Source organism: Penicillium riverlandense (genome assembly GCF_028828495.1).
Source record: "Penicillium riverlandense strain IBT 135883 chromosome Unknown utg000002l_segment0_segment0, whole genome shotgun sequence".
Lineage (NCBI taxonomy): Eukaryota > Fungi > Ascomycota > Eurotiomycetes > Eurotiales > Aspergillaceae > Penicillium > Penicillium riverlandense.
The window spans coordinates 2,141,197-2,152,485 of NW_026643195.1; the positions used below are offsets into that span (position 1 = coordinate 2,141,197).

Genomic DNA, 11,289 nt, shown 5'->3' on the forward strand with positions numbered 1-11,289 from the left:
GTTTTCCCTACAGAGAATCTACACTGGTTCGAAACACGCTCGCTCGATCATGAAACCCGTTCATTCCTAATCGACCCCCCGATATTCGTACACAGATTAATTCGTCGCCCCAGGCCCCGTGTAGCCGTTATCCGGCAGGTACAGATGCCGGACGGCGCCGTGTTTGGTGAGCACCACCAGCCGAATAACACCACCAGAGCTGCCATCCCACTTGATCGCCTCCTGCAGCGCGCTGCGTACGAAATCAATGCCCTCTTGCTCCGTCATATTCTCTCGCCAGTGCGCGTCCGTGTAACCGTAGATGTAGGTGGAGCCGGAGCCGCCAATGGCGAACGACTGCTTGTGAAGGGAGCCGCCCAGCGGGATCGAGTACACCTGGCCTCCGTGTCGCGGGTCATATCCGGCAATAATGATGCCCGCACTGTGTGTCCGTCAGCATTCAGCGCCAGCAGGGATCTGTCGGGGTTGGTTGGGAAGAAAAGCCGACCTCAGCATGTTCTTGTTCTCATAGCACAGTTCCTGGAACAGCGACGCCGCCACCTGTGTGGTCGGCGCTTCGTTGTTGGTGACGCCGTACATGTTCAGATGGTAGGAGACGATGTCTGCCACGGCTTGGGTGTCGGCTGCCGAGCCCGACCGGCAGCACCAGATGGTGTCGTGCACCTGTGTCAGCTTGTCGGTGACTCGATTGGCAATGTAAGCACCGGTGGTTGTTCGGCTGTCTGCGCCCAAGATGACGCCGTCTTTGAAGTTGATTGCCATGCTGGTGGAGGTTAGTGGGTGTTGGGAGTGAGACAGACCGAAGAGCTTCAGTTCACTCACATCGAGGTTCCTAGGCTGTCGGAGAAGGCGCGAGTTAGCAATTAACAGAGCAAAGATCGGAGCAAGCTTACTTGACCTCTCCGGACTTGAGGTGGTTCATATCGATGTGGATGCCATCTAGGATGATGCTTAGCTGTTGCTCAGACGATGACGATAGCTTGGCTCACCTTCGCCGAGCATCCCCGTGGTGCCGTGGCCGATCATTTTGAGAAACAAGCAGAAAACAAAAAGAGAACCAGCTGATGGAGGTTATGGGAGAATGGCAGGAAGGAAGAGAACGAGGGAGAGAGGTGTGATGCTATCGGGAGCTGTGTTGAAGGCAGAAGCTCACCAACGCGTACCGGAGAGGCGGTGAGAATGGCTGGGAGTTGTGATTGGCGACTGATCCCCTCCTCCTGAACCACTCGGTCAGGCTGCTCTCTCTTTCTCTTTCGTGACACGGTTTGTTGCCTTTCATTCCCATCTGCCCTCCCGCGTGGCCTTGGCCGCGAGCCACTAGCCATCCCATCCATCTCAGGGTTTCACCACCTCCCGGCCATCATGTCCGAGTCCCCACCACCTCCTCCGTCTTGGAGTATCAGCAACATGGCCAACGGCGCAGTGCAGTTCCTCCGCCTGCCTGTCCTAGCATCATCGGGTCTGGCCGTGGTCGCCAGTGGCCTGCTCTACTTCAAACAGAAGTAGGTTTCCCTTTCAACCCCCACCCCAAATACTTTTGATTGACCGGATATCCAGCGAACTGATCTACCCCCGGAACGTCCCCGCCGATGCGCGCACGAATGTCCCAAGCCCTCGCATGTTTGGCATCACCGACTTTGAAGACCTGCAGATTCCGACGCCGGATGGGGAGTCGCTCAATGCGATATTCCTGCGACAGCCGAAGACGCGCCGGAGCCGCGATATCACCGTGTTGATGTTCCACGGAAACGCGGGTAATATCGGCCATCGCGTGCCCATTGGCAAGGCTCTCCAAGAGACGCTACGTTGCAATGTAATCTTACTGGAGTACCGTGGCTATGGGATGTCCACGGGCACCCCCGACGAGGTGGGCTTGAAGATCGATTCGCAGACGGCTCTTGACTATATTCGGCAACGCCCCGAGTTGAAGGACTCTACGATTATTGTGTACGGACAGAGCTTGGGTGGTGCGGTGGCTATTGATTTAGTTGCTAGGAATCAGGACTCGGGAGATATCGGGGGGCTGATTCTCGAGAATACTTTCCTGTGTATCCGGAAAATGATCGCGACGTGAGTTGTTTCTTTCGGCTTTTTTCTTTATGGGTACTGATTCAAAGCAGGGTGTTACCTCCGGCACGTTATGTTGCGCGTTTGTGCCATCAAAATTGGGCAAGTGAAGACGTACTGCCGAAGATCACCAAGGTGCCGATTCTGTTCCTCAGTGGACTGAAAGACGAGATCGTCCCGTAAGTGCAATTTACCTCCGGCTTCAGATTAATGCCGATTCTGATGCAAGTTTTAGACCACCGCACATGACCGGGCTCTTTTCCCTCTGCGCAGCCCCGACCAAGATCTTCCGCACTCTACCTAACGGCAGCCATAACGACACCGTTGCCGAGCCGGGCTATTTCGATCACATCCACTCCTTCGTCGCGGAAGAGGTTCTGGCTGATGACGAATGAACTGGAACATGTTCTGTTGATTTGACAGTTGGTTCGGTCGTGGGACGAATATCCCCCGGCTGAATTCGACTATGATACCCCATTTGACTCACGCTTGAGGACAGCTGAGGTGTGCTATTTCTGGGATCTGCTTTTGCGAAAGGAGTCTGGTGTCGTTCGATTCTTGGGTACTGGTGTTCGCTAGCCTGTATTTCTTTTCTTTTCTTTTGTCTTCTTGTACCATTTTTGATACACTCAAAGGCCCGTGCCTGGCTCGATTCGCCCCCCGTTGTCCTGGTCTCCTTGCTCCTGGAACAGTTTTACGGCCGCGTTTGGGTTCCACGTTGCTGTAAAGAGTTGATTTCGAAGCATCATTGTTGCCAATCTACATCAAAGACAGAACATGAAAACTGAACTGTACAAGATCGCCTTTATTCAGTAGGCAGGCAGTATTCTAGCTTCCATTTCTATATATATGGTACAGATCATGTCATGACATGATTTAGTTGACTCTCTCCGTCTCCTCCAGCAACTCTTCAACCTTGAAGTTCTCAACATCGCCGCGCGTGAACATGCGCACTAGCTCGCCCTTCCGGCCGCTCGCCTGGCCGTCAAAGTCATAGAATCGCTGCACGCAGCTAACCAGCCAGGTCGCCTCCGTCGTGGAGACGCCGGAGTCTGGCATGACCTGGCCGTGCATGAGGACGAGACCCTTGTCATCGGCGAGATCGAGATGGTGAGTGACGGTCGTGTGCGGCTGCGCGAAGGAGCCGTGCATCTTGTATGCGCCGAGGCCGGTGAAGATCACGGTGGAGGTGTGGGTGTTGGCCGTGCCGGCCCCAGCCTGAGCCGTGGCGGAGCCCCCGCTGGAGGGTGGAATGCCCACTGTAGAAAGTGGATGTCGGCGTTGGTGGTGGCAGTCGCGCCGTCCGGGGTTTGCTGCGGCTGGTCTGGGGAATTGGGGTCTGTTTGCTGGCGCGGCAGCGGGAGGATGAATTGCGGGTTATGGCGCGCTGCCTCGGCGATGCGCTGGTACGTTTCCAGTGGAATCACGGCGCAGATGGAGGTCGGGTTGTTCGCGTGTCGCAGACGCCAGAGCGCCTCGATCTCCTTTGGCGGCAGCTCGCGGATCTTCTCCACGTCCACGAATGAGTCGAGCGGCTTGACTCCGCTAGAGCTATCGGAGGCTGCTGCGCGGGCCGCTTGCGCGGTGGGGGATTGCTTGGGCGGGGGAGGAGGAGTTTGTGGAACGGCATTTTTCGGTGACGGAGCGCCAGTCTCTGGGGTTACGACGGTTGAGGCTTTCTGGCGGAATTCTTGGATCTTCTCGCTGTAGGCATCTTTCAGGGATTCGATCGATTGGTGGCCCTCTCTGCAAGGAACGGGATAATTGTAAGCAACATACTCCTGTAATAGGCGAGGCGGCTCTCCAGGCACTTACTGCTTAGCCTTCTGGTCCAGCTTGGACCGATACTTGTCCAGCACATGGTTGGGGTCGTGGTGTGAGGCGAGGAAGCGCGCATCGTGGACTTGCGCCCATCGACGTTGCGTGTTGCGCAGCAGGCGCGATTGACCTCGAAGGAGTGATGGAAACCCTTGGAGTCGGAGGGAGGCCATTCTCAGAAGTTGAGTGAGTTGTGCAGAGAACGATGGAAGAGTTTGGAGACATGTTGAAGATAAAAGGCATTAAGTAAGTTGAGTACCTCAGGCATTCAATCTTTGCCTGAGGCCGACCATCGGTTGTATATGATTTGTTGTACAGGTCCTCGCAAGTCTTCTCAGGAAGCTTCACCCTATCTCAGCGTAGGATACAGGGTAGTTGACTGAATATAATGGTATAGAGGAGAATACTATGGTCAACTATCTCCATGGACAATGAGATCACTGCTAATTCCCGAATTATGTTCCTGAAGGTCCATTCCAATGAGACTGGGAAGTCTGGCCCAGGGGACCCATGAAGAATTTCGGCTTCTCCGACTTTCCACGGAAAAGTTCTTTTTCGCGTCGGCGAACTCTCCGGCTGTGCTCCCTGATATGGCGTTTTCGCGCTTTCTTCTCCATTTTCGCTTTGGTCCTTTCCGGATCTTTTTCAAATAGCCTCCTCAGCCAGGCTATCATCGTCAAACGTGTCTTTGCTTGAAGTGTTGTAATAATTGCGTCACGGCAGACAGCCAATATTTGACATAGCTGGGGGTGGACTTTGGGCCAGCCAGCGTAGGGAGAGAACGCGGACTAAGACAGTTCATCAGTATCGGAATTCCTTTCTAATCGCGATGCGAGATAGTCAACTAGGGCAGTAAGCTCTTACCGTAATGCTCTATGTTTGAACAAAACACTAGCTCTTCACAGGCATGGCAGAGAGTGCGCAGTTGAAAAATATGAGGGCCAGTTCGGCGGACCTTTGCAAGTGGCTGTGCACTGTCAGCGATCGGCCCCAGGCTTAGACGGGTTGAGCCCTGCGCTAGTCTCATTAGAGGCCGAAACACAATATCAACATATGCCAAAGTCCTGGCACACTTGATTTTCATCAGGATGGAAGCCAGAACATTCAGGCCAATGTAAAAGGGTTCGTTTATTCAGATCGGATTGTGTTTGACAGGACATACGCGAAAAAGAAAAGCGGATTTGCTTGTCTCTCGCACTGGCCTTGATTCGCCGCATGCAGCTCCATGCCCGAGTAGTTTTCACGAGCTTGAGGTTCTCCCTGTTGTTCCTATCCTTCATGGTTTAATGGATAAGGATCAATGCTTTAAATGAGAAATACTCGCTGGGAAAGTAAATGAGTCTTGTAGAATATGCAGACTCGTTAAACAACAGCACAGCTCAATGCAAATACTCGAATATTATACAATCAAGTAGCCACGGAAACAGGACTCCCTTCCTGAACAGGGGAGCCACTATCACCACCCGGTTTATCGGAAGATCCCACATCTTCAACCGTATCATCCTGATCCCGCACCTGAGCATCCCCATTCCCATTCACATCCACATCCACATCCTCCTTCTCCCGCCCAGGCTCAGGCTCAAGAACAGCCTCAACCTCCTCTTGTTCCCGCTCAACCTGCTCCTCCTTCTCCTCCGCTTCCTCCCAACTATCCGCAACATCCACATTAGCCTGCTGCTGCGCACGCAAAGACTTCCCTGCCCCAATCCCCGAGCGCAGAACAAGCCTTTCCTTCTTCATCCCTCCCCCCGTATTATCCGCCGCGAGCGCCGCAAACATGGTCCCGCCATTAAACAGGCCCTGAGACGCCGGAACGGGAGTCGTACTCCTTGTGCTCGCCGAGCTCGTGCCATCCTTCTTGCCACGCGAGGCAACCTGCGCCCACCCGCCCTCCCCAGAAGCAGACTGCGTCCTCAGGGCATCACGCGCGGCTTTTGCTTCAAGGGCAGCAACGCGGCGGGCCTCGGCTTCCTTGTTACGCTCACGCTCGCGCAGCTTGACGCACTCGCGGACGCTCATGCCGCCAATTCCGACTGCAGAACTGCTGCTGCCTAGACCGAAGACCGGGGGTGTCCAGGAGAGGGGTTTTAGGACGAAGACGTGGCGATGCGGTTCTGGGTCGTGGCTTTCTGTTACGAAGCCCCAGTCTGTTGCGAGGGAGTGGGCGAAGGCGCGGAGGGTGGATTTTGCGGGCTGGAAGCGGAATGAGCGCTGCGTTGTTGAAGCTGCCAGGGAGTGTAGACTTGATTCGTAGGTTTGGAGGGTTGATAGTGGTGCTGAGGAGGCGAGTTGGATGTATTGGTCTAGTGTTTCGCTGGAGTAGGGGAGGTTCGCGGAGGTGATGGTTTGGATTGTGGTCGATGGGTTAATGTCGACGCCGAGGGCGGAGGCTAAGGAGCGGTTCCGCTCGAGACGCGAGCACTCGTCGTCGCAGGTCAGTGGGGAGAGCTCGGGCATGCGCTGCGGTTGTTGCACTTGGCCCTTGGATGTGACTGCCTTGGCGGCGTTGCAGCGTTTGTCCTGCCGAAGTCGTCCACAGCTACATGTTACTGTGATGATGGACGAGCAGGGCGTCTTCTCTGGGCACGGGTAAGGCGCGTGGCAGGGCTCGGCGCAGGGATGGCCACAGAGCGTCTTGGTCTTGCCACACGTCTGTTGGCAGGGCTTGGTGGAGTCTTCGCATTCACCAGGACGGTGACAGTCTTTCCGACAGGAGTGAGAGCCGCATTTGAGTGGCTGACCGCATACCTGACCGCAGTGCGCGTCTGTCAGCCAGCAGGGAACATTTTTCAGCACCTTCTTGCCGCATTGGCACTCCTTCTCCGTTAGGAATGGGCATTTCGGACAGCCTTCGTCATCGGCATGGCAGTTGTGCGTGGTCTGGGGGTGACCGCATGGCTTAGGACGTCCACACTGGAACGAGCATCGGGGAGGCTGCGTGCCACAAGGCTGGGGAGGAAACAAGATCGAGCGTCCGCAGTTACACGCAATCTCCTCGAAGATCGCTTCCCTGCAGGTGTTGCAGGCACCCTTGTGGCAGAGCTCCGGGCAGGTGTGTCTCCCGCATTTCAGCGTTCGACCACAAACCCTGGTGCAGATATGCTCTGCCTCGATGTCTTCGTCAATGGGACGGAGGTGTGGTTTAAGCTTGCGGCGAGCAGCTTGGCGTTCAATGGCCCTCTGTTCTCCGGGACAGCATCTTTCAGAGCAGGCGTGGCGACCGCAATGCAGAGTCGTCTTGCATACTCGGAAACACTGAGGAGGCTCGTTGTTGCCTTGGTGGCATATAGTCGTAGATGTCGTGCGGCCACACTGGCATTGAATCGGGACGCGGCGCAGGCATGGCCCGCAAGGGCCGGTGTGACAGATTTGATCGCAGGAATGGCCACATGGCAGCATTTTCCCGCATGGCTCGCTGCAATTAGGGATGGGGTCTTCGCAGGAAGACCGAGGGGTAAACCCAGGGATATCAGATAAGACAGTCTTGCCACAGGGGCAATGTATCACCACGTCCGGTGACCTGGGGCAATGAGTTGGATGCGACTCTTGTGGATGGCAGCCCTTCTGACAGGAATGCACGCCACAATCGTAAGAGCGGTTGCATATATCCGTACAGCCGAAGCAACCCGTCCATTCTTCCTTAGTCCCATCATCGTGAACAAGAGTACTGTCCTTCTCTTCATCCTTGGAGCTACACAGCATTTCAGTCTGTACTTTTCCACAATAGCAGCGAGCATCGATCTTGACTTCGCATGCCCCACACAAGCCTTCATGGCAGGGAAGAGGGCAGGTATGTTCACCACACGGCAAGAGATCACCACAGATCTCACCACAGCTCCATCCGTTCTCATAATCCGTGTCTTGGCATCGCTTGGTCGACGAATTCCTGCCACAAAAACAGTCCTGCGTCGGCCCCATCGAAGTACAAGGTGTACACGGCCCAGCGTGACAGGTGGCATCACAGGGATGCGGACAGCCTTTGCGCGGCCGCGAACACGTCTGACCACAGGAATGCGGAGGAAGACCGGGAAGTGGTCTGGGGTCGACCTCTTTCTCACACCAGCAGCTGTACACGGAGGGAAAGATATCATGGGAAAGATTGCAACCAGGACAGCGCCATGCGCGCGGTGCAAGCGGATCTTGACCATTTTGTTGTTCTCGGGAAGCATTCTGCGCTTGGTTCGTGGACCATTTCTTCACGCAGCTGAGGTGAAACACCGTCCAGCATAGCCCACACGACCAGATGCGGGATCTGCGACCCAACTCGCTGGTGCAGATGGGGCATTCGTAGAGGTTGTGGGCGATATCTTCGTGGATGCGAGTGGCGATGTCGCCGGCGGTGGATTTCGTCATTACTTTTGGTGGCTGCTGTGGTGGTGGTTTTGCCTTTGCCTTCCCTTTCCCTTTGGCAGCTGGGGCGGATGATGCAGCTGGTGGCCGTGGCTGTCCCGGTACAAAATCCGGCGCATCAGCCCGGAGGTTCTGGTCACTCTGCTCTGCAAGACCCCCAACGACGTCAGCAGCAGCAGAGTCCTGACCTGGTCTCGTCAACCTGGCTTCAAAACCTCTTGCCCTCATCCCACGCGACTGGTCTGCTAGCACCAGCCCGTCCAGTCCGGCCGCAGGGGCCTGACCCCGCCTCGGTCCTCCATTGCCGCGACCTCGTCCACGACCTGCAGCACCTCTCCCATCCTTATGTCCTCTGCGCGAGCGCGATGCATCGTTCGGGGTATTTGACGACGGAGCAGAAGCAGGTTGTGCAGGTAGCAACTGCGTAGATGTAGAAGACGGGTTCTCTGCCGAAGTGGCGGGTCTGTTCTCTCGTGCTTCACGGTTCGCTTGGCCCCTCCCTCTGCGTCTGTTTCTGGGGCGCGGGGGGCTCGACAGTGTGGGCGTGGACGCTTCGGAGCTCATCATGCTATGAGAAGGTGGAATGGATCGAGCAATAGCTGATGCAACGCTCATCTGAGTTTATAACTTGGTAGATCGGTGACTGGGAAGCGAGGTTCAATACTGTAAGGCGGAAAGCAACAGCTGAGACAGAACGTGTGTCCACTGAATGCAGAAGATGCGCAAATCAAGCCCCGAGGGCGTGTTAGTTGATGTTGTGTTTGAGGAACGAAATGTTGCGCAGGCGGTGGGACCGGGCAGATAAAGCGATAAAAAATGTCTTATCGGGTGGGATGTGTCAGCATTCATGTGGGTGAGTCACTTTGAGTCAATGTTTGTATACATAAATGTCATTATGAACAGATTATGGACAATGCAACCATTTCCCTCAAGACATATCGCGCTATGCAGAAATCCCCCTAGACCAAAAACCAAAAAAGAACCCCCAAAAAGACCTCATTTTGAAAACCCCAACCAACTCGGAATGATCCTCATGCAGGCTCCATTCATCATTCATACAGAGACAACAATTTCCCCACGATCATTGCGCCGCAGCCTCAATGCGCGCCACAAGTCCTTCTCATCCTCAATCCTCCGCTCGCGGTCCGCGCGACTGCGGCCCTGGTCGCGTCCACGGTCCGCATCATGCTCATCCGACAAGTCGCGATGAAAGCGTTTGAGAGCTTTGTGAACGGAGCATCCCCGCTCCGAGTCCCTGCTAACAAGAGACAGGAAGTGGTGGGCCATTTCGCGCTGCAGGGCGACATCGCCGACTGCGTCCTTGGAGTGTTTGTAGACGGTGACCTGGCGGTCGTGGTTGCGACGGGGCGAGTGCGAGTGCGAGCGGTCCGAACCGCGGCGTTCGTCAATCTGCTTCTGACGGCGAGACGGGCGGTCGCCGTCGTCGATGGGGTTACTGCTCTTGCGCTTCGACTTGCGGTTCTCGGCGGCGTCGCGGTGTGATGACTTCTTGGGTTTGCGGACCTCAAGCGCTCGATCGTCGCCGCTGGAGGAGCTGCCGCGTCGGGTACGCACCAACGCTTTCGAGGTCACTTCAGTGCCGCCGTTGCTGCTGCCCGAGACGGCAGGCCCGCCGAACATGGACGAGACGAATCGTTCCGCGCGGTTCTTGATTGAGATGCCGAGGCCATCGCCGTTGGTGTCCTTGGTTCCTTTGGGTTCCTTGCTCTCCTTGCCGTTGCGACGGGTGCGCTTGATTGGCGACGAGACGTCCTGGTATTCTCGGCGCCCATTCTCATGAGCCTCCTGGGCATCCAGCGACGGGGAGCGCATCATGCGGTTCAGCCCGCCAGTTAGACCGGAGTGGTTGAGTTCGATGGGTGTGCCCGCGTTGTTGAGCACACTCGACGGCGCATCCAACATAGGCGTATCAAGTTCGAGGTGGGGACTGCTGAGCTCCTCCCCATGGCCGCGCTTGCGCTTCTTCTCACTAACAGTCCCGGGGGTCTGGAGACTCTCGCGCCGACGATCCTTGAGCTTCTTCTTCTTGGGTGCAGGGGTCACGAATTCCGTGGAGACATTAGAGATTTGACCGGGGTACATGGACGGGGGGATGGGACCGGCGCCGTATGAAAAGCCGTTCTCTTCGTATGCGACATCGTAGTTATTGCCTTCGTCATCTGTTTTGTTGGCCTCCACCTGGGCAAGCGCCTTGCTCGGCTGGAACAAGGACGGCGCTCGTTCCACCATGGTCATCTGCTCCTTGGACCCGGGGAGAGTCACCCTCGACGCATTGGGGGTCTCGTCGGTGACCAAGTAGTCGAACACGTTGACGGGCGGTCCGCTGTTGGCGATAGGTGCCTTGACCGCGCCAGTTGGAGGGGGCGTAGGAGCCGGCGGAGGTGGACCGTTGGTCCTGACATTGTCCGATTCGGACGCGTCCTCGACTCGGGCCTGCAGTTGGCGGGCATTGGGGTTGGACTTGTTGTTCTGCTGACCCTTTTTGTTGTTCTTTGCCGGCTTCTCTTTATAGAGGGCGCCTTGATACTTCTGCGCCTCGCTCATGCAGGACTGCGGACAATCACTGAGTGTCAGCCTGGATCTCCGCCAACGACCATGTTCTCTCTCCATTCATACCGTATGCGAGCGATACTCGGTGCCGTGGAAGTGCACCATACAGTCAATGCAGGTGAAGGACGCACCGCGGCATTGGCCGCGGTGGGGGTCGAGTTTCTTCTTGGTGAGGACATCGCCACAGTTCTAGAAAGCGATCAGAATGGGTTGAATGGAGGATGAGAAATTCTTTTCACCCACCTCGCAGGAAAACGACACCATGTTGTCAGCGCAAAACACCCCACTTCCCAGAAATCAGATCAGGGGCAGCGCCTGTCCAAGAGTTGGCAGCAATCAAGAAGAGATCGACAAATGAGCAGGGTCGGGTCTGCTCGTCGGATGCGCTGCGACAATGGGGGGCGCCGTTGGCAGAGAGATTTATAAATAAAATGTGTGCGCGTGACGAGACGAGGGGAGAAATAGAGAAGAAGGTTATCCCTT

At 55.9% G+C, this 11,289-nt stretch overlaps 5 protein-coding genes across 5 annotated transcripts; 1 reads left to right on the plus strand and 4 right to left on the minus strand.

Moving 5' to 3' along the window:
* Positions 1-96: 96 nt before the first annotated feature.
* Positions 97-1,026, minus strand: pre3 (proteasome core particle subunit beta 1; the record flags this gene model as incomplete). Its single annotated transcript, XM_057194581.1, has 5 exons — positions 97-421; positions 488-763; positions 823-837; positions 894-939; positions 990-1,026. The coding sequence occupies 5 exons, from the start codon at positions 1,024-1,026 to the stop codon at positions 97-99; spliced, it is 699 nt and encodes a 232-aa protein (XP_057055936.1).
* A 336-nt stretch (positions 1,027-1,362) lies between these two features.
* N7474_003167 (alpha/beta hydrolase) lies at positions 1,363-2,646 on the plus strand (the record flags this gene model as incomplete). Its single annotated transcript, XM_057194582.1, has 5 exons — positions 1,363-1,502; positions 1,558-2,070; positions 2,121-2,246; positions 2,303-2,441; positions 2,491-2,646. The coding sequence occupies 5 exons, from the start codon at positions 1,363-1,365 to the stop codon at positions 2,644-2,646; spliced, it is 1,074 nt and encodes a 357-aa protein (XP_057055937.1).
* Positions 2,647-2,943: 297 nt separating this feature from the next.
* On the minus strand, positions 2,944-4,058 carry N7474_003168 (ATP11 family protein; the record flags this gene model as incomplete). The annotated part of the gene is made up of 3 exons (XM_057194583.1): positions 2,944-3,307; positions 3,328-3,813; positions 3,883-4,058. 3 exons carry the CDS (start codon positions 4,056-4,058, stop codon positions 2,944-2,946), a joined length of 1,026 nt encoding a protein of 341 aa, XP_057055938.1.
* A 1,234-nt stretch (positions 4,059-5,292) lies between these two features.
* On the minus strand, positions 5,293-8,799 carry N7474_003169 (putative NF-X1 finger transcription factor; the record flags this gene model as incomplete). Its single annotated transcript, XM_057194584.1, has 1 exon — positions 5,293-8,799. The coding sequence occupies one exon, from the start codon at positions 8,797-8,799 to the stop codon at positions 5,293-5,295; it is 3,507 nt and encodes a 1,168-aa protein (XP_057055939.1).
* Positions 8,800-9,288: 489 nt separating this feature from the next.
* Positions 9,289-11,070, minus strand: N7474_003170 (LYAR-type C2HC zinc finger protein; the record flags this gene model as incomplete). The annotated part of the gene is made up of 3 exons (XM_057194585.1): positions 9,289-10,806; positions 10,873-10,995; positions 11,050-11,070. 3 exons carry the CDS (start codon positions 11,068-11,070, stop codon positions 9,289-9,291), a joined length of 1,662 nt encoding a protein of 553 aa, XP_057055940.1.
* Positions 11,071-11,289: the final 219 nt, after the last annotated feature.